Source organism: Corvus hawaiiensis, chromosome 10 (genome assembly GCF_020740725.1).
Source record: "Corvus hawaiiensis isolate bCorHaw1 chromosome 10, bCorHaw1.pri.cur, whole genome shotgun sequence".
NCBI classification, from domain to species: Eukaryota; Metazoa; Chordata; class Aves; order Passeriformes; family Corvidae; genus Corvus; species Corvus hawaiiensis.
In genome coordinates, this window is record NC_063222.1 from 19,720,924 (window position 1) to 19,744,594 (window position 23,671).

Genomic DNA, 23,671 nt, shown 5'->3' on the forward strand with positions numbered 1-23,671 from the left:
TCTATCTGTGTGCTGGGTATTCTGTCCAGAAGAATCCTGGGAGAGACAGTATTGAAAGCTTTACTGAACTCCAAATTTTTTATCAAGGCTTCCCTTGATCAGCTACGTGAGTCACCTTGTCCTTAAAGGAAATTAAGTTTCTCAAGCAGGACTTTCCCCTCATGAACTTGTGCTGGTTGTGACTGATGCCTGCCTTGTCCTTCAGGTATTTTTCCATAACTCTCAGAATAATCTTCTCCATAATTTTACCAGGCACTTGAAATGTGACTGACAGGCCTATAGTGCCCGAGATCATCCCTCTTGCCCTTTCAGAAAACTGGAAAAGTGTTTGCCAGTTTTCAGTCAACTCCAGATTCTTGTGGCATTCAAAAATCATTGAGAGAGGTCTCATGATGACATCCACCAGCTCTTTGAGTACTCTTGGATGAATTCCATAAGGCCTCATACACCATCCCCATAAAGGGATTCAGCTGGAACAAGTTTGGGATTGACTGGGAGTTTATCGTCCTCACAGCCGTGGTCCTCCATCTCAGGCACCCCTAGAGCCCATCGCTGGTGTTGAAAGCTGAAGTGAAGAAAGCATTAAACATCTTTGCCTTGTCTATGTACCTGGTTGTGGGGTGCCCATCCTCATCCAATAACGAGAAAATGTGACTTCTGGGGTGGCTTTTGCTGCTGACATATTTAAAAAAGAGGAAGAGTGACTTTTTACACAGTCGGACAGGGATAAGAGAAGGGGGGATGGCTTTAACTGAAAGAGGGGACACTTACATTGGATACTAGGATGAAATTCTTCCCCGGGAGTGTGGGGAGGCAGAGGCACAAGCTGGCCAGAGCGGCTGGGGATGCCCCAGCCGCGGAGTTGTTCCAGGCCGGGTCGGACGGAACAGCCCGGTGCGGTGGGTGCCGCCCCGCCCCGGCGCGCGGGGACCGTTCGAACGCGGTGTTCCCCCCGAGCCCCAACATTCCCTGAGCCGCGACCCCGCGCGGGCGGTGGGCGGTGCCTCCGCGTTGCCGTTGGCGGCGGGTCCGGGCGAGTCCAGCCCGGCTGCGCTCCCGTGTTCGACACCGGGAGGGGCGGACACTCACCGGCACCCCCCCGCACCGGGACGATCGCCGCGAGGCCCCGCCCCCGCCTTCCCCGCCACCAGGTGGTCCCGCCCCTGCGGCCGGGGCGGCGCTCGAGCCTCGCTCCCACCGGCGGCGGGCACCGCACCGCACCGCACCGGGACTGCTACCGGCACCGGGACTGCTACCGGCACCGGGACTGCTACCGGCACCGCCACCGGCACCGGCATGAGCGCCGGCGGGCAGCCGGCGGAGCCCTGCCCCCGCGGCGGGCCGTGCTCGGCGGGGAGCAGCCCCGTGCCCAGCCCCGCGTCCCCGGCGCCCGAGGAGGTGAGCGGGGCGGTGGGGAGCGGATCGTGGTGCGGGGCGGCTCCGTGCTGGGCATCGGGGGTGCGGGGCCGCCGCGGGGTGCGGGGGTGCCCTCGGGAGCGGGGGGGGGGTCGTCTGTGTGTGCGCGGAGGGGGGTGGGCTGGTGTGGCCCTGTGTGTGCGGGGGGGTCCCCCTGTGTGTGTGCGGGGGGGAGTCCCTTCTGTGCGTGTGTGAAAGGGGGAGGGGGTCCCCTGGGTGCGTGTGTGTCCGGGGGGGGGGGTCCTCTCTCTGTGGCTGTGTGTGTGTACGGGGGGGGGGGGGGGGGGTGCCCTCTGTGTGTGTGTGTACGGAGGGGGGGTGCCCTCGGTGTGGCTCTGTGTGTGTACGGGGGGGTCCCTCGGTGTGGCTGTACGGGGGGGGGGGGGTCCCCTCTGTGTGGCCATGTGTGTGCGGGGGGGGTTGTGGGTCCCTCCGTGTGTGCTGGGGGGGGGTCGTGTGTCGCGGAGGGCCTCGTGGGGGAGCGCTCGGTGCGGGGGGGGGTGGTTGTGCTGGAGGGGGAGGGCTGGGGGGGGGGCTGTGTGTGTGTGTGAGTGTCTGTATGTGCGCGGGGGGGGGGGGGGGGCGGCTCCGTGTGTGCCCGCGGGGGCTGTGCGTGGGAGAGGAGTCCTCTGGGGGCGGCTGTGGGCACGGGCGGGGGATGCTGCCCCGGGGGGGCGGTGGCGGCAGTCGGGGTCCCCATAGGGGGGCGGCAGGGCGGTCGGGTGGGCTGGGGGCTGCGGGGGTGCCGGAGTGCTCGTGTGTGTGTGTGTGAAGGGGAGCGGGGGTGCTGCGCGCCGGTTCGGGGGGAGCGGGGGGTCCCGTGCCGGCGCGGTTGCGGCGGGCGCGGGGGTGTCGTTTTGGGGGGCGGGGTCCCCCCCGGCCGGTCGGCCGGGGCAGGACCGGCAGCGCGGCGCCATCTTGGGAGCCATCAGGTGCCCGGCGCGGGGACGGGCGGCGCGGGGGGGCGGCCCCGACACCCCCTCCCATCCCCGGCCGCCGCCGCGGGGGGAGCGCTGCGGCCCGGCCCCGGCTCCCCCCCGATCGGCCGCGGGGTGCGGGGCTGCCCCGGGGGGCGCTGGTGCTGCCGCCGGCGCCCGGCCCTGCCGCCGCTCCCCCCGCGGGACTGAGCCCCGAGCGCGCCGGGCGCTGCCCCGGGAGCATCCCCCAGCCTGGAGTCACCGCCCGTGGGCGGACATGCCGGCACCGGGGCCCCGAGCCTCTCATCCAGGCTCCGCCGGCGGCTGCCGGGCTCTGGGTGTCCCGGCATGTCGTCACGGTGTCGTCGCGTGTGTCCGGCCCTCCCTCCCCCCTCCGCCCAGCCCCACCACCACCCCGCCTGGCATCTGGGTTTAAAGGGAAGGGGCTGCATTTGCCTCGGCAGATGATGAAGAAGAGTTACGGGAAGGATGGATGTTTGGGTGACCTCGATATTCCGTGCTTGTAAAACTGCCGGGTGGTCCAGGGCTGCCGCCAGAGCCGGCTGTGATATCGGCTTGGTTGGGATATCCTGGGAGTTTAATCCACTCGTGGTGTTTGTTGCAGCCACTTCAGAAGCGGCGGAGAACTGTGGAGGATTTCAACCAGTTCTGCACCTTCGTTCTGGCCTATGCAGGCTACATCCCGTACCCTGAAGAGGTAAGCGGGCTTGCACAGTTTTCCTCTACAAAGACACTGGTTCTCCTGGTCTCCCTGGTATGTGCAGACCCAGCTCCTAATCTTAAAGAGGGTTGGAAGGTACCTTAAAGATCATCTAGTTTCAATTCCCCTACCAGGGGCATGGGTGCCACCCACTAGATCAGGTTGCTCAGGGCCCATCCAGCCTGGCCTTGAAGTTTGGGTAGACACTGCAGGAGAGTCATTCTCTCCTTACCCTGAATATCTGTGCTCTGGTCTCTCATGCTAATCCTTCATCTTCCCCTCTTGCCACTAGTATGTGCCCTGGACCCATGGAGGCAGCATGAGCCCCCAGAACAGCACGGGGAGCACTCAGGACAGCGATAGCTCGACCTCATCTCACTCCTCCGATGGCCACATCCCAATGGACAATAGGAAGAGCAGGAATGCTGTGGCCAGGGGGGCTGTGGACAATGGCCTGCTAATGAACAGCTCTGCCTTTTCCACCGCCTTCTACAACGTCCGGCCCCAGCAAATCAAACGGAAGAAACCACCAGCAAAGAAACGCATTTTGGAGCAGGAGGTGAAGAAGAGGGTACCGCTGAGTGCTTGGAAGGACTTTGGGGCAGAGCAGGATGGGGTGAAGCAGCTGGCTGCACTGGCAGGACAGCTGTCTCCTGTGAAAGAGGAGATATTGGACCCGCCTGGGGACCCCCAGCCCAACTCCCTCCTGGAGGAGCCGATGACGGAGGAGAAGGACTTGAGGTACGGAGCGCAGGGAACTGAGAAGCCAGCAGATGATCCTCAGCTTAAGGAGCACGACCCTTTCTCTGGAGGGAGGAAAAGCCCTAGTCCCTGTAATACCTTGGACCAAAGCACAGGGGAAGATACAAGCAGAGACACCTCCCAGCTCAGTGGTAAGTGTCTGGGGGATTGCAAAGGGCCCTGTTGTGCTGCAGCCAGTGCCAAATGTTGTCCCTCCCTCAGCTGGAGCCATCCTTGCTGGCCACAAGGAGGGTCTGTCGATAGCCCAAGCCTCTCCCAGCAAGAGGAATACTTTTGGGACCTGGGGGACTGAAGAGCAGAGGGCAGGGAGCTGACCTGCCCTTTGGCAGCTCTGTTCTGCAGAGCAAGTGGTGCAGACCTGAAACAGGTCTGAAGTGGGGTGTAGGGCTGCCTTACTCTTCTGGTCTTTATTTTTTTTTCTCTCTTTTTTCCCCCTCTTGCAACTTTAGCAGTTGAATTCACAGAAGTTCCCAACACCAAAGCAGAAGGTGAGTGGAGGGCTGTCCCATTTAACACCAGTGGAACTGGCTGGTCTGGCTACAGCCAGACCTGCAGCTGATAAGGTGGTGTCTGACCGGTGTCTCTCTCTCCCTGAGCAGACGATGATGCCTGGGATCTGATCACCTGCTTCTGCATGAAGCCCTTCGCAGGGAGGCCCATGATCGAATGTAACGAATGCGCTACCTGGATCCACCTCTCTTGTGCCAAGATCCGCAAATCCAATGTGCCTGACATTTTCATCTGCCAGCGGTGCCGGGATGCCAAGCAGGAGATTCGCCGCTCGAACCGAGCTCGGACAGTGCCCCGCAAGCGCCTCGTTGACTGAAGCTCCTGCAGAGCAGGAGGGCTGGGGGTCCCTTTTTAACCTGAAGACTTAGACAATCAATGCACTGGCAGGGGAGGGGCTGGGACACAGGGCCAGACTGTCCCCCTCACACCTCTGGCCCTTGAAAGCTGCCCTGCGGTTCCTCCCTGAGGATCATATTGGCCACAGAGCTCGGTTATCCCAGAAGTGTGTGGGGGATAGGAGGGTGGTCTAGATGCGCATCCCTGTGGGTGGTGTGTTAGTGTTTGTGATCTCCTGGGGCCCCACATGCACTAACTGTTGGATCCCACCTCCTCCTCACAGCCCCTCCAAAGAGCCCTGCCCATGTGCCTTCTGCACTTTCCCTGGGGTATGCAGGCCCCGCTCCTGTCCTGGTGACACTCAGCTCAGCCCCCACCTGCCAGTCCCCATGACTATAATTCTTAACTGGGTTCTTTCCTACTTGCACATCTGGTTACTGTGGGACCACAGCTGGGGGCAGGGTGTGGGACAGCCCCCTGTCACACAGCAGCCCCCAGGCTCGTCCCTGTGCCTCTTTCCTCCTGTGGAAAGCCTGGGCCCCAAAAGTGCTTTATGTTTTTATAGTTACTTTGTATTATAGTTAATTTGTATTATAGTTACTTTGTATTATAGTTAATTTGTATTATAGCGAATTCTGGTCCTTGCCCTGTGGAGTGTGACTGGAGTCTTATGTATATAATAAATACTTTTGCCATAACAGTGGTGGCTTTGGCATAGGTCAGTGGCCTTGGTTCTCATGTCCCTCTGGGAGGCAAGTGCTTCTCTTGTGCTGTGGCTGGGAGGGGACCTGGTGCAGGGACACCTTTCAGCCCTGTTACTCCCCCAGATAAATCCCAAGCTGCAAAAACAACAGGAAACAAGCAGACCAGTGCATCTATATTTAATTTGGCAATGACCACCTCCCCATGCTGCTGCAGTTTACAGGGATGCTCCATGGGTAGGTCCTCAGGAGGTGCACGGCCTGGGGGACAATCTCTTCAGTGAGAATCATGCTCCAGAACCTGCAGGCATCTCACGGGGAATGTCGTGGGTTATTCCGCAGAAGCAGCAGGTCTGATGGCTCAGGGAGGAAGGGTGTCCATGTGCCCTTGCTCTGATGCTTAAGGCACATCACTGTTGGGCTCAAAAGACAAGTTTTGCTCTTGGCCTCTGACAAACTTTTCTTGTCTCCGTTTCCACTCTGGAGTGCAGTTAAAAATTAGTCCCGACAACAACTGAGGTGCCAAAGGTTCCAGTTTTCTCCATAAAATAAGCCTCTAATTCCAACACAGAGATATCATTGGCTTCATCTGCAGATCCAGAGGTGTGCCAGCTTCCATCAGGGATGCTGTTGGGACAGGTGGGAGATGCAGTGAGGGTGACAGGACTAGAAGGCTCTGGGGGCTGAGTGCTGACCTGGCTGGGGCAGCAAGAAGGCACTGTTTGTGGGGACCCTTACCAAGCAGAGTCCTGCTGGTACAACGTTTCAGTCCCAAGGCTGTGAATGGTCCAGGAACAGCAACTAACCTGGGTGTAATTTCTCTGCTAGGGGACAAAGCTGGAGTTATGCAGCCAAGCAGTATCCAGTTGAGGTAGGCAGGCAGTGGTCTATTCCTCCGTGGCCCAGACAGAGCTGCCTGCCTTCTGCTCCAGGTGGGGAATCACCGCCTCCGTGTAAAACTTCTCCAGCTTGGGCACCGTATTCCTCCAGAACGCCCTGTCAAACTCCACGGGGACCACAGCCGTCTCCTTGTTGGTGTGCACCACAAAGTCGGCATGCTGGAAGCCAGTGGTTCCCAGCTGGCATTGGACCTGAGTGAAGTAGGGATGATTCTTCTTCAGGGCATAGGAATCCCCATCCACCTCCAGGCAGAAGTCCTTGTCCTTGCAGGCCTCTCGCACTGTCCTGTTCCTGTGCTTGTAGGGACACTTCACCTCCAGCAGCCCCAGGTCCTTCCCTGTGGCTGTGTCCTTGATGATCCCATCAGGGCTGGCAGCAAGCCACTTCTTCTCCGGGTGAATGAAAAGGCCACAGTCTTCCACTTGCACTGGCTTGCCCCCCTTCTGTAATTTCTGTTTGTAGGCTTCCACAGCCACCTTCTCATTGCGGATCCCCCAGGACATGGCTGGGGTCTGCACCCTGGAGCCAGAGCCCACCACCTCTTTTAGGTAGGACTGGGGCACCTTGTCTGTCTTGCTGTTGGCAAACTTGCTGTTGGCAATTTTGGGGGCCACGGAGGCAGTGATGCGGTTCTCCCGCCACTCGTACCACTTGGGGTTTTCCCGCTGGCCCCGGGTCTCCTTCTCCACCCTTGGTATGTCCTGGCTCTTTACAGGGGGCAGGAACCAGTCACAGGCCTTGCTCGGGTCAGCCTCAGGCTGCTTCTTCTGTGGGCACAGGTCAGTTCTGGCAGGACCAGCGGCTCCCTTGGCATCAGGTGCCTTCTTCTGGGTTGTAGAACTCCTGGTGGGTGCACTGCTCTTGTCCCCAGCATCTCCCTGGGCTCTGCGGGATGCTGTGGATCTTGGCTGAGCAGAGTCTGCCTTTGTCCCCCGCCCCTGCGTGGGGGTGGTAGCCTTGGCAGCCGGAGTGCTTCGGGATCGGCTCCCTGCAGCTGTGGCCCTGGCCCGGGTGGCTGAGGTGGAAGGCGGGGGCGCAGCGGGGGCAGTTTTGGAGGCAGTTGTTGCGGGTCGGGGGGATGATGTGCCAGCAGACTCCTTCCTGGGTCTCCCCATTGCTACAAGTCAGAGGATCTTACACTGTGGACGTGGAATAAAGTTTAATGCAGATCTTCAAAACGCTTCCCTTTCCTTGGCCCTCCCTGCGCCTGCTCCAGGGCACTGTGTTCCTGCCAGAGCTGCTACTCCCACACCTTCCCTCGGCTCACGTGTCACGTGGAATGGCAGCTGGCCCAGCTGAGGTGCTCGTTCTCACCCCCTTTCCCCACAGCCCAGCCCGGGCCGCCCCGAGGATAGGGCGGGGGCACAGCGGCCCCCGGAGCCACCTCCGCCGGGACCCGGCAGCGGTGCCCGCAGGAGCCGCTTTTGCCCGGGGACCAGGCGGGTTTCCCGCGGGCACATCCGCTCGGCCAGCGGGGGTGCCGGACAGGCGTGAGGGGGGGGGGAACCCCCAGCAGCACCCCGGGGATCCCACGCGTGCTCCGGGACCGCGGTGCGGAGCTGCCCCGGCCGCCCCGCCCGGTGCCGCCGCTCTCACCGCTCCGCCGCCGCCGCCGCTCCGGAAGCGCGTCCCGCCTTCACCACGTGCTGCAGGGCGGCGGCCCGAGGGGCGCGGGAGGGACGGGTGGGGCTGGGCTGGGCGCAGCCGTCGGCCAAGCCCCCGGTCCCCGCTAGAGGGAAGCAGCAGCTCGGCCACTGGCGCCGCGGTATCTGTCCGAGCATGCCCTCTCCGCTCCGGCATCCCCGCTCCGGCGTCCCCCTGCCTTCCCCCGCATCTCGCCGCCGCCGGCACCTCCGAACGTTTTACGCCGGGCTGGGGACAAGCCCTGCAGCCTCGCCCGTGGGCAGGGGTCCGAACCCGGCCCCCGCGTAGCCCATCCCCGCCCGTGGGCAGGGGTCCGAACCCGGCCCCCGCGTAGCCCATCCCTGCCCGTGGGCAGGGGTCCGAGCCTGGCCCCCGCGTAGCCCATCCCCGCCCGTGGGCAGAGGGCTGAGCCTCTCGGGCGCCACTGTGAAGGGACAGGCTGACCTGATGGGACCCCGCCGAGCTCCGGTGGCCCAAGCTGATCTGAACCGCCACGTCCCACCGCGAGCAGACCCGCGGGAGAAGGGCGACAGCAAGAAGCTGGAGCAGCGATACCCACCCTGGAGCGCCCGCTGCCCGGCTGTGCTGCCGTGTGAGGAGGGTCCCAGCGCAGGGATGGCACAGCACCGCCGAGAGCCGCACCGCCGAGCCTGGCAGAGGGCTCGGCCGCCGTGGAGGAAGCGGAGACACGCGTCACCGGCACGAGAGTTTCGGGTTCCTCAAATCCATGCGGTTTCGTTTCTCCAGCGAGCCTGGCGCCATCGAGCGAGCCCCGGCGGGGACGCTGCTGCGAGATCCCCCACGGCTGAGAGCCCCCGTTGTTTTCTCCTGCCGAAAGCAAATCCAGCAGCCACCAGTGTGTGGCCTGAGTCTGTGTTAGAGCCAGCCGCACAGGGGCTTCCAGCCCCCCATCTACCTCTGCCAGCATCCTGGGAAGATTTCAGTCAGGCAGGCTGAAGTGCTGGCGGCATTCCCAGCGCCTCTCCCCAAGGATCCCAGATGTCTCCACCAGCCGTCTCTAACCCTGCTCATGTGTTGTTTCGTTTCCTCCCTCCAGGCCCTCTGTAACTCCCTACAGCTGGGCAGACCAATATTACACAGGTTAAGCCAAAGCGTGCCTGATTTTGACCAGAAAAATTTTTACTTTCTCCTCTATGGCTACCCATCCTCAGGATTCGGTTTAGTTCTTGCTTATTAAGGAGCAGCTAAACAGGACACCCCTGCCTCTCTCCCCGAAGGCAAACGCTCTGCCTGTGCAATCTTCAGCAGGGTCTGAGGAGCTGCAGCTGTGTTGAGTGCAGTTACTGCCAGCCTGGGTTTTGGGTTATTTCCCAAAATAACTAAACTCACGCTAAATTCACAGGACTTGTCAGCGACTCAGGACCTGAGAGCATCTGTAAAAGCTCTGTGGTCTGTACCCCTTCCAGCAAGCCCTATCAATGGGTGATAATTCAGCTCAAGGAACAGGTGATTTGGGGATAAATACTCAGATCCTGATTGGTCCCTTGGGTTGTATTGCAGTTGCTGGTGAGGCGTTACTGAGGTGTGAGGATGCTGAGCACTGGGCTGAGCTGGGCCTCTGTTTGCAGGGTTTAACCCATGCTAAGACTTGCTCAGCACTCTGCTGAAAAGCAGTGCCGGGCTCTCCAGGTCTATTTGTGTCTGTGATGAGCTGCTATAGGGAAACTATGACAGTATAGAGCAGGGACACAAATACCTGATGCTGCTGGGAGCAGATTGGGATGGAGCCCTTCTGTGTCTCCTGCTGAAGGTTGCCAGTGTGCTGGGGGAGGCTCAGCTGAGTCCCCAGCGCTGCACATGCTGCTGTTACTCACCTGCTCTCACGCCTGGGCCGATGTCTGATGCTGTGGCTGGCCAAGCTCCATCACCCCGGCTGGTGGCACTGAACCAGCGCTCGCATTTGGATGCTTTTCTTTTGCCTCAGCTTGGCCTAGAAATGGTATCTCAGAGAAAAATCAAAGCTTGTGGGTTTTTTTCTGGGGCTGGGCTGGAGTGGCTGCGGCGCTTGCTGTGATGATGGGAGCGGGAGTCCCATGGACATCGCAGGCTGTGTGGATATGTTGTGGTGTGCAGGGCCTCCAGCAGCTCCCAGAGCTGGCAGCTGTCACAGGGGGATAACACATGTGTTAGCATCCTTCTCCTGTGGTCGTGAAGGAGGGAGAAGGGGAGCAGCTGCACACTGCAGCTCTCCTCTCTGCGCAGGGAGGGGAAGTGAAATACTATGGGGCATCTCACATGGGGGAGGGAACGGCTCAGAGTGCTCTAGCAAGGGCCCTAGGGATGCACAGAGTGCCTCTTGGCCCGATAATTGTTGACTAAAGCTCAGGGTGAGGGGTCAGGAAGGAGAAGTGTGTCTCATGCTAAGTGTGCAGCAAAGGGCCTCTTCCACCAAGATTTCTCTCTGTTGCTGTCACCTGTGAAACCTGTGTCAGGGAGCTGAAGCTGTAGTGGCATATGGGTCAGCTCAGAGGTGAGATCTAAAAATACCTGCTGAGGACTGGGGACTGCTCCCCTCGTGGTGCTGCTGGATTTTTCTGCCCCAGTTTGTGTCTGGAGTGGCTCCAGGTTCAGTGTGGCTGTGACGGTGGGTTCTGCGGTGCAGGAGGTGGGGGGGACTCCTCTCGGTGTGCTCTATAAAAAGAGCTGCAGCAGCACAGTCCTATCTATAGCACAGGGAGCTGCCTGGGAAAGGCAGGGCAGGGATTAGCCCAAATCTGATGGATTTCTCTGGCCCTGCTTGGGAATGTGGGGCTGTCAGTGGCTGAGGGATTCCCAGTGTGCCCTGGCTGTGAGATCTCCCTGCCAGCAGACATGTCCTGACTTTGCTGGGATTTCCTGACTGTCTCCGCCTTCCCCAGGGGAGCTTGTTGTCACACTTGTCACCCAAAAGCTGGGCTGTCCCTCAATCCCCCCCTTTCCAGCTCCTCAGGGCTATGATTTCACTGCAGCATATGGAGGCTGATGAGGACAGCCCAGTGGAACCCCAGGACATCTGGGTTTGGGGTGGGTATTCAGCATCTACCTGCTGCTCTGAGTCATTTTGTGGTGGTCTCAGGGCAGCTGAGACCTTTCCTAGTGAAGCTGGATGTGACACTTGTGGCCCACATTATTTGTACTGGAGAGTTCAGCTGGCTGATGGGGGCTATTTTGCGTCATTATTTGTTTGGGGGGCACAGAAACAAGGCGGTGGTTACATGTCCCAGTCAGACAAACCCCATGGTTTTCCTTGCTGCAGCATCACCAAGGGTCTCACCAGTACCCTAGTTTGCCTGGACTATTCTGTGGGTGCAGAGCAGCCCACAGCTGTGGACTCTGCTCTTGACTGGTGCCTGTCACTCTCTGGGGATGTTGGCTGTCCCCTGAGACCCCCAGCGTTCCCCATGAGAGCATTCCCCTACTCCCCTCCCGGGGTGCCGGTACTAGGGAGTGTGTCTCTTTAATGAGGCTGGGCTTGGAGCAGCTCTGCTGCTGGCACAGGGAGTGAGGGATGGAGCGAGGGCGGTGAAGGAGCCAGTGCCAGAGAGGGAGCCTGCAGCAGGAGAGGCGGGGAAGGACCACTCATCCCCCGGGTACCGCAGCCGCCCAGACAGAGGGGCAGGGAAACCCATCCCCAGGGAAGAGAGCTCTGCAGAAGGCAGGGACCCAGCGGGTGCTGAAAGGAGCCTGCAGCCTCTGTGTCATCCTCATCGTCCTCCTCCAGGTAAGGGCCAGGGGCAGGCAGAGCAGGGACCATGGTGGCCTGGGACCCTGAGGGTGTCCCGCAATTCCTCGGTGTCCCAGGGTTGTGCATCCGCTGTCGGGGCAGCTCTGGGTCATAGGAGGGGTGAGAGGTGGAGATGAGACAGCAGGGCCACAAAAGTGCTGAAATCACCATCTGGCAGGGACCGGACAGGGCTGGCTCCAGTAACTGCTGGGAACATGCTCCAGGTTATCAGCAACCAGTCCCTGGCACACACCACAGCTGTCCCGTGTTGGGGGACACTGGGACCCTTCTGTGGGGCTGCCCTGCCAGGATTTGCCCTTGTCAGGGGAAATCCATGGGGCTGAGACTTTTCTTTTGGGAGGTGCCTGTGTTAGGGTGCATTGAGGGCAAGTAACTCCTGTTCCCTGGCACAAGGATGTTTTTTTCCGGGGGTTCTAATGGCTCTGGGGAGGCGAGAGCAGCAGCTCAGGTCCTGGAGGTGGTGGTCCTGGATGTAGTGTTGGAGTCAGGGTGTGAGTCCCAGCTTGTGTGTGCAGTGGACTCTGCTCTCTGTTCCCACTCCCCAGCAGACAAAGCAGGAGGCACTACAGGCTGGAGATAGTCCTTTGCCCCATCCAGCAATTCCTTTCCCCCTCGCTCCTCTTTGGGCTCTCTGCAGTGGTGTGTCCCATGGGTGTAGGGCAACAGCACCATCACCTCCTGACTCCATAGCCTTCTCTGTGCTCCAGGAGTTGGGATGGATCCTGCTCTCCTGCCCTTGTGCCCCATGGGATGTCTCACAGGGAGGGGAGGCAAGGGAAGCAGGAGGGTCAGCAATGGCTCTTCACTCCAGGCACTCTTGCAGAGGCTTGGGCTCCTCTCCTTCCATCCTTTCTCTTGAACCTGCCTGTGTATCTGTCACCAATGAAAATTTCCGCTGGGTTTGCCCATGTTGGGTTTGGCCTCTTCCTTCCCCTGGACTGTGCTGAACCCCAGCTTGGGCGGCTGTTGCTGCAGCAGGTGAAACTCTGACAACTCCCCAGGCAGCTAAGCAGGGTCCACTGGGCTCAGGCACTTGCCTCCCTGTAGCAGCCTTGCTGGAAAACTCAGCCTGCCCACAGGCGAGAAGAGAAGCATTGATTTATTCTGACCTAGGGAAGAGTCAGCTCCTTCTCGCTTTCACAGACGGTTTTTAGCTGCCAGTACAGAGAGCTGCCCCCAGCCTGCTGTAGCCCCTTTATACTGGGGTTGTTGCTGGTTAAACCATCTCTTGCAGGCAGTAGGTGGAGGGGAGGAAGAAGAGAGGGCTGTGAAGGCGCTGGAAATCATGCTGGGGATGGGGAGAGGGCTGGGGACCTGTTGGTGATGCCACGCTGGTATCTAGGGACAAGTTGCTGCCCTAGGGAAAGAGGATGAAGATATTGGGGTGAGGACCATCAGCTCTGGTTTTATTCATTACCATGGGGCTTAGAGCAGCCAGCACGAAGCGTGGCAGGGCCAGATGGAGCCTGTTTACTCCGTGAGGGTAAATGTAAAGAGAAGTGATAAAAAGCAGCCGGGACAGCTTCTCCAGTAAGTCCCTGGTAAACAAGCTGGCAGTGACCCGGCCGACAGGCAGCACGGCAAATAGCAGGCACGTTGCTGAGCATTAAACTGGGTGCCTTGGGAACAAATTAAACAGCTTTGGGGAGAAATATGTCTTTAATGGCTCAGTGTGGCTGGGTTGGAGGCATCCTGGTCTCCAGATCCCGTCTGGGTGCTATGGTCAGGGCAGGAACCAGCTGTTGATGTTCCCAACTGTGGAACAGCAAGTGTGGAGGAACAGCAGGCAGTGCAGGGACCTTGTGCCACCTCATGTGCTGGGAACACAGTCTGGGGGGCTCAGCAGTGTGTGCAGCATCCTGCACAGAGGCTGGAGGGTTGTTGATGATGGGGTGTGGTTTAGTGGCCAGGATCTGTCAGCATAACCCTGCAATGCCACTTGAGCAGGTAAATGGCTCTCCTCTGCTGTAATGGATTGATTTTCCTGGGATGCAGCCACATTGCTAATGCACTTCTGCGCTTCTCCAAGGCCCCCTGCTTTGTGCCAGCTGGGAGTTTGGTCCCAGTGCTGCCTCCAAGGATGGAGTCCTGCTCTGCTTTCAAAGATGCTCTGTGAGAGGCACTCATGACCACATGCCGAGGGCACCCCAAGCCTCCCATTACTGATGCTCTTATGAGTTGTTCCCAGGATGAAGGCCACTGGATGGGGACACCAGATGGCTCACTTGTACCTGGCCTTGTCCTTGCCCCGGGCACATCGTGTGCTGGAGCACCAGCACACGGCATGGGGCGGGGCCTCGCTGCTGCTGGGTCGTGGGTGCTTGGGGCAGGCAGGGGATACAGAGTGGTGCAGACCCCATGCACACTGTCCCCATATCCATACAGCCGGGGCTAAGGCTGACACGAATATTTTACACAAATATTTGATGGCACAGGGTGGGCTGATGTTGGAGAGATGCCTTGACTCCAGACAATTATTTCTGATGCTGCTCCTGGATGTTTTTCCCAAGGGGAAGAGAGGTGTGGAGTGGGTTGGTGCCCTGGTGGGAAGGAATCCCCAGCCACCTCTCTTCCTGCCAAAGGGTGGGACCCCAGACACATCAATTTCTGGGCAAAGAAGGTGATGATCATCCACTTGTCGGGCTCCACCCTGCAGTGCATTCCCCTCGGTGCTGTTCTTCCGTGCAGCACTGACCTTGTTGTTAATTATTAAACCCCCAGCAAACACTGCTCGCTGCTTTGTCCTAGTTACACTGTGGGCTTCTCACCCTTCTGGTTGGCTTTTTTTTCTAAACAAATTACCCTGGTAACCTCTGTGGATGAATGGAGATGGGAGCAGAAGACGCTTCTCTCCCAGCCAGTGCAGGAGATGGCCTGGGGAGGCTCTGGAGCTGCTCTGGGGTGGCTGAGAGATGGGCTGCATGTGGTTGGCCATTATCCATTCTGTCCAGGAGACCCTGCTTGTCTGCCAGGGCTTGTGGCTTGCATGTAACCACTGCTCACAGGAGTTTTGTTGCCCTCTCTGTGGGCTCCTGTGGCTCCAGACCTGGTTTGCAGATGGGCGGGGGTCCAAGGAGAGACCTGGGTCCAGGTCCACGTGTTCTGTGGATGCTGAAGAGCAGCATGGCTTGTGGGAGGGCTGGAGACCTGCTTACCCTTGCAGGCTGGGCAGATGGAAATGGCTTGTGGGCAGACGCCCCTTCCAGCAGATCCCCGTCCCTGAGCATACAGTGCCTGCCTTCCCTCTGCTCACAGCTGCCCACTGAGGGACCATGCCAGGCCTCTACACCCTCTCGTCCTGGGAGGCTCTGCCCCTGAAGAGCTCCACGGTGAAGGCTTGTGCCAATGGATACTCCCTGAGCATCACTGCTCACCTCCTGTACACCAACCCCCACAAGGAGCCTGTGGAAGGTAAGGGAGGGCTATCAGGCCTAGCAGGGACCCAGGCTGCCTGCACGGCCCCCTAAAGCCCTTGTGCTGGAGAGCATCCTGTCTCCAGCCCACCCGTGTCCTGGCCCCCAAACCTTGCTCAATTTGGGGAGCAAAGGCAGAGGCCAGCAGAGGTGGGGCCACTGTCACACACTGTGGGCAGGAGGAGAGTGAGACTGAGCAGACCCCCATCACTGAGGAAGAGGGGGTTTCATCCTCCCTCTGGGTTAGGAGGCTCTGGTTTGCTCCTGTATCTCACTCGCGTGCATCTCAGTCGTGCTGCGAGTCAGGCAGGTTCTCAGCGGGGCTCCCATGGGCTGTTCCGTGCCACAGCAATGGCTGTGCCGGGATCTGCCTCGGGGCTCTCTTCTGCCTGCAGGCATCTTCATCTACCCTCTGGAGGAGTCAGAGGTGGTGGCCGGCTTTGAGGCAGCAGTGGGCAGCCGGCGGGTGACATTCCAGGTCCAGAACAGGCACCGGGTGCAGGACTGCTGCCTCCAGTGCAGCCCCAGCCCCGGCCGGCTGCGCCGCTGTGCCAGTGGTAAGTGTTGTGGCATGGGTGATGCTGTTGGGTGTTCCTGGCCAGGAGGCTCAGAACGGGTAGGGGTGAAGTGTGAGGGAGTATGAGGGGCTGAGAGCCCCTGCCAGGCCACCCCAGAGCCTGGGGGGTCTCTGAGGCTGGAGATCTCAATGTCTCCTTCCCCCTCCCTCCACCTCTTCTGGGGCTCTGCCATTATTTGCATGGCCTTCATGACACCTGTTCTCTACTGTCACCTTTAGGAGCAATTAGGGCCACTCATGACTTTCTCCACAACCCCACATGCCTCGCTGACCTCCCCCCATCTCTCATCCCTCTCCTGTCCAGGTCACCTCGTCTTGGATGAGGACGTGGAGCGCTCCACCTTCATCATTGTCACTGGCACACTGTGCCCCTCGGAGAGCCTGGCTGTTACCCTGAACACAGTGCAGGAGCTGCCCACACTGCCAGACGGGGCCCTGCGCCTCCTCCTGCCCCCCATCCTCACGCCCCACGTCCCCGCCGACCCCGAGAGCGAGCCGGCAAGCTTGTGTGACGACAGGTTGGCCCTATGGTGATTTTCATGGCTTCCTCAGTCTCTGCCATCCCAGGGGGGTGATGCCAATGCTGAGCGAGCAGGGCAGGGGGCAGGAGCCATCACCCCCTCTCCCCTTGCAGCCCCACCAGCTGTTTTGGGGGGCCAGGTGCCCGGAGCCAGTCACCCACTGTGGCGCCTGTGGAGAGCGTGGACGTCTTTCGGGGACGACCCTACAATCCTTTTCCTTATGAGTTTGCCTTTGAGCTGCTGGTCAAGGGCCCCTGCTTGCTGGCAGGTGGGTGGCTTGGGTGTTATCAGTTGGTTGTGTAAAACCTCCTCAAAATGTGGGTGGTGTTCCCTGGTCCCTCCATGCTTCTAGGAGGATGTGAGGCCCTGTCCCCAGGTATCCACTTGCACTCCCTGCAGGTGAAGAAGCCCTTTTCCCATTCCATCCCTGGGGCTGGGACCCCTCAAAGTCACCCTGCCTGTGCCTTTGGGCAGCTCTAGGTCAGCAGCCTCCTTCCCTGGGGAGATGTGATGCACTGAGGAGAGGATGGGTGAGGAGGAGAAGATGGTTGGTTGGTGGGGATGTGCTCCTGGCTGCTGGCCCAGTCAATCCCATTAGCTCTGTCAGGAACTGCTGTGGGGCCTGGTGGGTGGGAGGCTGAGGAGGGGGTTTGTGAGGGATTTCCTGCTGCCTTCCCTTCTCTGCAGGGCTGGAGAGCCCATCACATGCCCTGAGAGCTGATGCCGACCCCTGGGCCAGTTCTGCCACCACCACCTGCGTCACCCTGGCTGAGCCCCACTGCTATGACAGGGACCTGGAGATCATCCTCTACCCTTGTGGTGAGGGGGGATGGTCCCCGTGGGGGGTTTGAGACATCACCCCAAAAACATCCAGAGCATCCCCCAGCCCCTCGTGGCACGGGGTAGCTTGAAACTCTCCTGTGCCCCCCAGAGCCCCACAGCCCCCACCTGGTGATTGAGGATGGCACCATGACATACCCTGAGTACGAGGCACACATCCGGAGCCGCCGGGATTACGCGCGGATTGCTAGGAAGGACAGCAGTGGCGAGAGACAGGTGACAGGGCACGGCTACTGCTGCCCCAGCCAGGAGGGGGAGGAGGGAAGGGGGAGATGGTGGGATGTGGGTGAGGAAGACCTTGGCATGGTCCGGGGGGTGTGAGAAAGCCTCTGACCCGCCTGGCTCGCAGGTGGCTTTCGTGCAGAAGCGTTTCCACAAAGACATCTTCCCCAACCCCGTGCTGATGCTGAACTTCTGCCCGGTTGTGGAGGGCGTCCCCGGGGACCTGCAGAGTGTCACCCGCGAGATCCTCTTCCTCATTGACCGCAGCAGCACCATGAGTGGTCCTGACCTTGACAAGGTCAAGGTGAGGCGCGGCCATGGGTCCAGGGGTGCTCCCTGGGTGGCCAGTTCTTAGCAGTTGTCCCTGGTCCCTGCTGTCACCTCAGGAGGCTTTGCTGGTGGCTCTGAAGAGCCTCCCATCAGGAACACTGCTCAACGTCGCCAGCTTTGGCACTGACATCAAGCCGCTCTTCCCATCCAGTCGCCTCTGCAGCAATGTGAGTATCACAGGCAAATCCTGCGTATCCACTAGCCCTTCTTTGTCCTCCTCCCAGCTCCTTGACTCAGGGTGGGGGCTGGTGAGCTGGGGGCTGCTGCAAGTCTGGCTCTGCATGTGGCCAGGAGACGCTGCGGCGTGCCTGCGAGCACCTTGGCGGACTGCGGGCGGACCCTGGCGGCACCAACCTGCTGGCAGCCCTGGGCTGGGCACTGGCACAGCCTCTCCACCACGGCTACCCTCGCCAGCTGTTCCTCTTCACCGGTGCGGCAGTGGGCAGTGCAAGCAGGATCCTCCGGCTGGTGCGCAGGCAGGCCAGCACTGTCAGGTACGGCCCCAGAACCGCAGCAGGTCTCGGTGTTCTCCAAACCCCCTGCGCTGTTCCCACCGATTTCTCCTTATGCAGCCTCAAGTCTCACTTGCACCTGCTCCAAGGGTGTCCTTCACCCATCACATCCCTCAGCCTGTTGGCTCCGCTTTGCTGGGCTGCCCCAGCCCAGCACGCGGCCAGGGCAGCACTCTGGCTGTCAGACCCCCCTGCCCATCCCTGCTAAAGGGCTCACCACTGGGTTTGCCAGTCCCCAGCCCAGCCATGGCATCCCATGCCCTGGCTCTCCTGCAGGTGCTTCAGCTTTGGCATGGGCCCGCGGGCATGCCGGCGGCTGCTGAAGGCCATGGCCAAGGTGAGCCGGGGCCATGCCGAGTTCCTGAGTCCGGCCGAGAGGCTGCAGCCCAAGGTAATGCCCGGGCAGGGGCATGGGGGGCACTGGGGACACCACTGTGTCTAACACTGCCTCCACTCCCCACCCCAGCTGATCAAGTCCCTGAAGAAGGCGATCGAGCCGGCTGTCAGCGACATCACCATAGACTGGTACGTCCCTGACAGCATGGAGGCTCTGCTCTCGCCCACTGAGCTGCCGGCCCTCTACCCCGGTGACCGCCTTGTCAGCTACTGCGTCCTCTACAGCATCGCCCGCTTTGGTGACAGGCGCCCACTGGTATGACCGGCACTGGCCTGGGGAGGACGGCATGGTCCCAGTGCTGGGGGGCTGATTCTGGTGTCCTCTCTCTCCTAGGGCCAGGAAGGGGCTCACCAGGGCTCCCGGGGCTCAGCCTCTCTTTCCCAGCAGGAAGTGCCCAGTCCTAGGGAGAGCCGCCAGCCACCCCAGAGCAACCCAGGAGCTGGGGATGCCTCCCTGGAGGTTTTTGCTGGAAGTACAGAGGCGTCAGAGCGGAGTGAGTGGGGTCCAGAGCTGGGATGGGGGGCAGTCGTGGGAGCCATGGGCTGACAGGGTGTGTGCTCACCGGGCAGGTATTGATCTTGTTTCTGGGGGAGACATCTGGAAGCGGATTTACCAGCCCTCCTACATCCAGGAGCAGTATGTCCTGACACACTGTTCCGTCAGCACCGACCGCAGCCAGGGGCTGCTCTCCCGCAGCTCCACCAGCAGCGAGTCCACTGGCTCCCGGGATGTGGCCCCCGAAAGTGGCTCGTCAGCCCCTGGTGCTGATGTCACCTCCCAGCAGGGCCAGAAGAGCCTGTCCCTCTGTGAGTCCTCCACCAAATCTGCCCCGCTGCCCTCTGCCCCAGCTGGCACCAAGGTAAGGATGCCAATGGGGTGCAGGAGCTCATGGTGTGGGGATTGTTCGTGGCTTAGCTGAGGTCTTGCTGCCCTGTTGTGCCCAGGCAACTGCCCACTGGGCTGGGAAACGGAGTGCTGTAGCCTGGATTTTAAGCAAGGATCAGCAATGGATGCCATCGGGATGTTCCTTGAGTGGTTTTGCCCTACTGAAGCAGGACAGCTGGGGATCAAGCAGCTGGTCCCTCAGTGTCCCTGGCCAGCAGGCAGCTGGGTGTCTAACAGACACTGAGCCAGCTCAGTGACTCCTTAATGCTGCAGAAACCAAATGAAAATAGCTGGGCTGGCATCACGTAACAAATTTGTCGAGCCAGAGAGGAACGGCCGGCTGGCTGGGCCCCTGCCTGGCTCCTTCAGCCCTCAGTCAATGCTGCCAGATGCTTTATTAGTGATGGGCCACATCCCTGCTGCTTCATACCTGGGTTTAAAACCCAGCTGGGTCGCTGGGATGGGGAAAGGCAGCTGCCCTGGTGACGATGCCCCAAGGCTGGGTGAGGCCTGCTGTCACCCAGCACCAGGACACACTCCTTCCCGATGGCACGGCTTAGGTAACCCACTCCTGTCGCACAGCAGCGCAGCTGGTGATCTTTGCTGCTGAAATGTCAAGCGTAAGTGATTTCCCTGCAGAGTAAATGATCCCCCCAGTTCCCTGCTGCCGGGGCGAGAGGTGGCATGGGTGCCACTGCCCTGACATGGCTTTTAGGGGAAGCATCTCAATGCAGGGACATCACTCTGCACTGGGGAATGCATCCTGCTGTAACATCATCCAGCTTGAGTATCCTAGTTAACCCTGCTTCCTGCACACACACAAATCCCTGGCAACTCCAGCGTCAGCCTGAGTCAGTCCCCAGGGATGTTTGCAAACTCCTGTGTGGGTGCTTCCCATGTCTGCGGTGCCAGGCGAGCATCCCTGGGAGGCAGCTGGTGCCAGCCTGCAGAGCACTGGGGCTGACAACAGCCGAGGCTCCAGCCAGCAGCCGGGGAGGCGCAGGTGCCCCATCACAGCTCAGTGCAGTCTGGGCTCCGTGCTGGGCTTGCCAACAGCCTTGTCCTCACCGCAGGTGACGGTGGCCCTGAGCACGGAGGAGCTGGCGCGGCAGAAGAAGGTGCTGGCACGTGCTGCCCTGGCTGGGCGCAGCTTTTCCACACCACACGGGGAGCTGGATGCCCATCGGCTCTGCCAGGCCCTGGAAAAGGTGTCTCAGAAGAGGAACCAGTCCCTGGAGGGGCGGCTGGATGAGCTGGGACCCCAGCCACGGCAAATACAGCCCAGTGCGGTGGAGTCGAGTGTGTGCTGGCTGTGGGGACGAGGGAGGTGGGGATGGAGCCGGGTGCCCCTGCCTTGCTGAGCCCACCCTTTGCCGTTGCCCAGATAACCTCCTCTCGCCCACCCACCTGGACTGGGACATGCTGGTGGAGCCCTCCTACCTCTTCAGTGCCTCGCCAGCACCCGAGCCAGGGCAGCCCAGCCTGGGTGATGCCAGCCTGCCCCTGCGCTGCCAGGTGGTGATCCACGCGCTGCGAGCCGGCAAGCCGGTGTCCTGGGAAGTGACAGCCTCGCTGGAGTCACTGCTGCAGCCCCGGGAGGGGCCGGGCAGGGAGGACCCGCCGCGGCGGGTGGCCAAAGCCTGGGACAAGCCACTGCACCGGCTGGCAGCGCGCTCCGTCGTCCGGGACAATGAGAGCGTGGCGCAGCGGGAAGCCAAGCTGGAGCAGGGTGGGTGCCGGTGCGAACCCCCGCGGCGGCTCCCGCATCCCCCCCGCTCTAACCACCTTGCTCCGGGCAGGTTTTGCCCGCCGGTTCCGCCTGAAAGCCGTGCAAACCAGCAAAGCCTGCAACGTGCCTTCCCTCTACACCCGCCTGGTGCCCGTGGACGGTGCCACGCAGGCAGCCCTGCCCGCAGCCCCCGAGGTGTGGGGCATAGGTACGGACAAGGGGCTGGTGGGATGGGGAGGGGGCAGCAAGGGGACAGAGGGCTGAGGTGGCATCATCCCTTGCAGCTGGCTCAGCCAGCCGGACACGAGCTGCTGCAGCAGGTAACTGGCACCACCGGAGCTCCTCAGCGGGTCAGGGTCAGCAGCAGGATGTAGAGGAGCAGGATGAGGCCCCTGGCACTGCAGGTACTGACTCAGACCTTAATGTCAACTTATGCTCCCCAGGGATCTGCACTGGGGTCGCTGGGAACCCTCAGCTGGTGGCTGTGTGGGGCTGGTCTTGCCTGGAGTGCTGTGGATAACCGGAACGAGGCATCTGCCCCATAGTGGGGAGGGGGGTGTGTGGTGTGGAGGACAGCACAGCAGCCCCTGACAGCAGCTGGGAGCTGTGAGGGTCCCTGGAGCCCGGGACCCCTCAAGACTTTGCTCTTTTGCAGAGCGAGACGAGATCGCCAGGTCTCCGGGCAGCATCTCCTCCCCTACCTTTGGCTGGGAAAAGCAGAACTATCCAAACGGTGTGTCCAGGCTGCAGGGGGCCACGGGCTGGATGAGGGTGGGAGAGGGGGTACCCTCGATGCCCTGCCACAGCTGGAGCATCCAATGTGCCCTCACTACCCTGGGCACATGGGCTGAGCTCCCCCCCGATGCTGGGCAGTGGGACACACCCCTGGGTGCATCATATTCCCACTGTGCTTAATGCTTCCCCCTTGCAGGGCCTCCATCCAGCCCCTCCACCACCTCCATGGGCTCACAGAAATCCACAGAGAGCATCGCAGGCTCCAGGTGACATTGTGGGATGGGGGGATGCAAGGGACCAAAAAATGGCAACTTTTGGGGAGAGTGGGACAGTGCCACTTTTTGGGAGCTGCTGGTCCCATGTCCCCTGCCAGCTCCTGCAGCCTAAGTGGGGGGATTTGGTGCTCCAGCCCCTTCCCTGCAGCAGTTTGGTGTCCAGCTGCCTTTCAGGAATTCCTCCCAATCCTGTTACCTTGCCTGTCACCCCACAGGTTTAGCCTGAGCAGGCGCAGAGGTCCCAGCCTGGTGCTGCGCCCGCAGTGCCTCAGCCCGGAAAGCGAGCACTCCAGCCACCATGCGAGCCACGACTACCTCCCACTGGTAAGGGCCCGCTCCCTGTGCCCATCCCCATCCCAGTGGGGGGACCTGCCCTGCTAGGTGCCAGCTGAGCCACCCAGGTCATGCCCGGCAGCACAAGCAGTGGGAGATGCTCCCAGTAGGTGCCTGCTCAGCCCTGCTGTGTCCTTAAATGCCTCTGGGGATCTTGGCTGGCTTTTTGGGGGGCATTAGACTGTTGCTGTTCCCCAGGGTCACTCCTGCAGCCCCCAGTGTTTGGGGCTGTGGTGGGTCTGCATCCCTGCCTGCCCTCCCCACTTGTCTGCCCCCCCTCCTTGCAGGTGCAGCTGCAACAAGCCCGGGGGCCGTTCCAGCTCACCGAGAGCTTCTCTGAAGTGGTGCAGATCCCCCTGGACCGCCTGCGCCGGGCCTCCCCCTATGCCTCCCACCGTGCCAGCCTCAGCCCCGTATCCCCAGGGGCCAGGACCAGCCCTGAGGCAGGACCCAAGGTTGAGGAGGGTGAGGAGCCCGTCACAGCCCCGCAGCCCAGCTCGCCCCCATCCCGGAGCACTTGCTCCGAGGTGCCCAGTGCAGGTGTGTGGGCGCAGGCAGACAGCGGGCACGGCTCCGAGTCCGACACCGGGCCCCACTCAGCTGCCCCCTCTGAGGCCGGCGTGAGCTGTCAGGACGTGGGGCTGGAGGATCTGGAGAGTGCCAGCTGGGCCACGGCGGTGGCCTTGGCGTGGCTGGAGCATCGCTGCGCTGGGTTCTTTGAGGAGTGGGAGCTGGTGGCGGCCAAGGCGGACACGTGGCTGCAGGCACAGCGCCTGCCCAAGGGGGTGGACGTGGGCTGCCTCAAAGGGGCAGCCAGGCACTTGTTCCTGCTGCTGCGTCACTGGGACGAGAACATCAAGCTGAACATGCTGTGCTACAACCCCAACAATGTCTGATGGCCGCCTGAGGGGCCAATAAAGACACCTGGCTCTAAGCCACCTGCACTGGTGTCTCTGTTAAGAGCAGAGAGCTGCCTGCTCCATTTAGGACATGCCAGGGATGCCAGGGCTCACCAGAATCCTAGGAGGGGGTCACCTCCTTCCCAGTCATCTCTGGTGGGAGGGAGCAGACAGGGGAATAGGAAAAGCTGTGCTAGAGGGATTCCCGGGCTCCATCAAAGCAATTGAAACCGTGAGGCAAAGCAGTTTTGCAGATCCTCTGTTTAACCTCACCCCAGAGGCTGCTGCCCGGCCCTGGGCACCCCTCTCTCATGGCTGGGAAGGGAGAGTGCCCAGGGCCCTAGAAGCTGC

At 60.9% G+C, this 23,671-nt stretch overlaps 3 protein-coding genes across 6 annotated transcripts; 2 read left to right on the top strand and 1 right to left on the bottom strand.

Annotated features, from left to right (window-relative positions):
- Positions 1 to 1,186: 1,186 nt before the first annotated feature.
- LOC125330855 (PHD finger protein 13-like) lies at positions 1,187 to 5,362 on the top strand. Its single transcript, XM_048314584.1, has 5 exons — positions 1,187 to 1,398; positions 2,959 to 3,051; positions 3,347 to 3,947; positions 4,266 to 4,304; positions 4,416 to 5,362. Exons 1-5 carry the CDS (start codon positions 1,297 to 1,299, stop codon positions 4,640 to 4,642), a joined length of 1,062 nt encoding a protein of 353 aa, XP_048170541.1. The 5' UTR covers positions 1,187 to 1,296; the 3' UTR covers positions 4,643 to 5,362.
- Positions 5,363 to 5,527: 165 nt separating this feature from the next.
- LOC125330854 lies at positions 5,528 to 8,565 on the bottom strand. Of its 3 annotated transcripts, none has more exons than XM_048314581.1 (2): positions 8,467 to 8,565; positions 5,528 to 7,402 (listed from the first exon to the last, which is right to left on the bottom strand). In XM_048314581.1, the coding sequence occupies exon 2, from the start codon at positions 7,376 to 7,378 to the stop codon at positions 6,251 to 6,253; it is 1,128 nt and encodes a 375-aa protein (XP_048170538.1). In that variant the 5' UTR covers positions 7,379 to 7,402; positions 8,467 to 8,565; the 3' UTR covers positions 5,528 to 6,250. The 3 variants fall into 3 exon arrangements, with proteins under 3 accessions (XP_048170538.1, XP_048170539.1, XP_048170540.1); XM_048314582.1 differs by lacking the exon at positions 8,467 to 8,565 and adding an exon at positions 8,352 to 8,436; XM_048314583.1 differs by lacking the exon at positions 8,467 to 8,565 and adding an exon at positions 7,860 to 7,925.
- A 431-nt stretch (positions 8,566 to 8,996) lies between these two features.
- On the top strand, positions 8,997 to 23,355 carry VWA5B2 (von Willebrand factor A domain containing 5B2). Of its 2 annotated transcripts, none has more exons than XM_048314565.1 (22): positions 8,997 to 11,628; positions 14,908 to 15,063; positions 15,461 to 15,622; positions 15,947 to 16,172; positions 16,277 to 16,431; positions 16,851 to 16,982; positions 17,095 to 17,219; positions 17,353 to 17,529; positions 17,612 to 17,722; positions 17,847 to 18,049; positions 18,344 to 18,458; positions 18,534 to 18,719; positions 18,798 to 18,957; positions 19,034 to 19,323; positions 20,423 to 20,648; positions 20,734 to 21,078; positions 21,149 to 21,286; positions 21,363 to 21,482; positions 21,734 to 21,811; positions 22,010 to 22,079; positions 22,304 to 22,412; positions 22,709 to 23,355. In XM_048314565.1, the coding sequence occupies exons 2-22, from the start codon at positions 14,925 to 14,927 to the stop codon at positions 23,315 to 23,317; spliced, it is 3,876 nt and encodes a 1,291-aa protein (XP_048170522.1). In that variant the 5' UTR covers positions 8,997 to 11,628; positions 14,908 to 14,924; the 3' UTR covers positions 23,318 to 23,355. The 2 variants fall into 2 exon arrangements, with proteins under 2 accessions (XP_048170522.1, XP_048170523.1); XM_048314566.1 differs by having other exon boundaries at positions 15,947 to 16,160.
- Positions 23,356 to 23,671: the final 316 nt, after the last annotated feature.

Coding starts and splice junctions, on each gene's coding strand:
- VWA5B2 (XM_048314565.1), top strand. CDS start 14,925: ATGCCAGGCCTCTACACCCTCTCGTCCTGGGAGGCTCTGCCCCTGAAG. Junction 18,958..19,033: donor TACAGAGGCGTCAGAGCGGA/GTGAGTGGGGTC, acceptor CTCACCGGGCAG/GTATTGATCTTGTTTCTGGG. Junction 21,483..21,733: donor TGAGGCCCCTGGCACTGCAG/GTACTGACTCAG, acceptor GCTCTTTTGCAG/AGCGAGACGAGATCGCCAGG.
- LOC125330855 (XM_048314584.1), top strand. CDS start 1,297: ATGAGCGCCGGCGGGCAGCCGGCGGAGCCCTGCCCCCGCGGCGGGCCG. Junction 1,399..2,958: donor CGTCCCCGGCGCCCGAGGAG/GTGAGCGGGGCG, acceptor TGTTTGTTGCAG/CCACTTCAGAAGCGGCGGAG. Junction 3,052..3,346: donor ACATCCCGTACCCTGAAGAG/GTAAGCGGGCTT, acceptor TCTTGCCACTAG/TATGTGCCCTGGACCCATGG.
- LOC125330854 (XM_048314581.1), bottom strand. CDS start 7,378: ATGGGGAGACCCAGGAAGGAGTCTGCTGGCACATCATCCCCCCGACCC.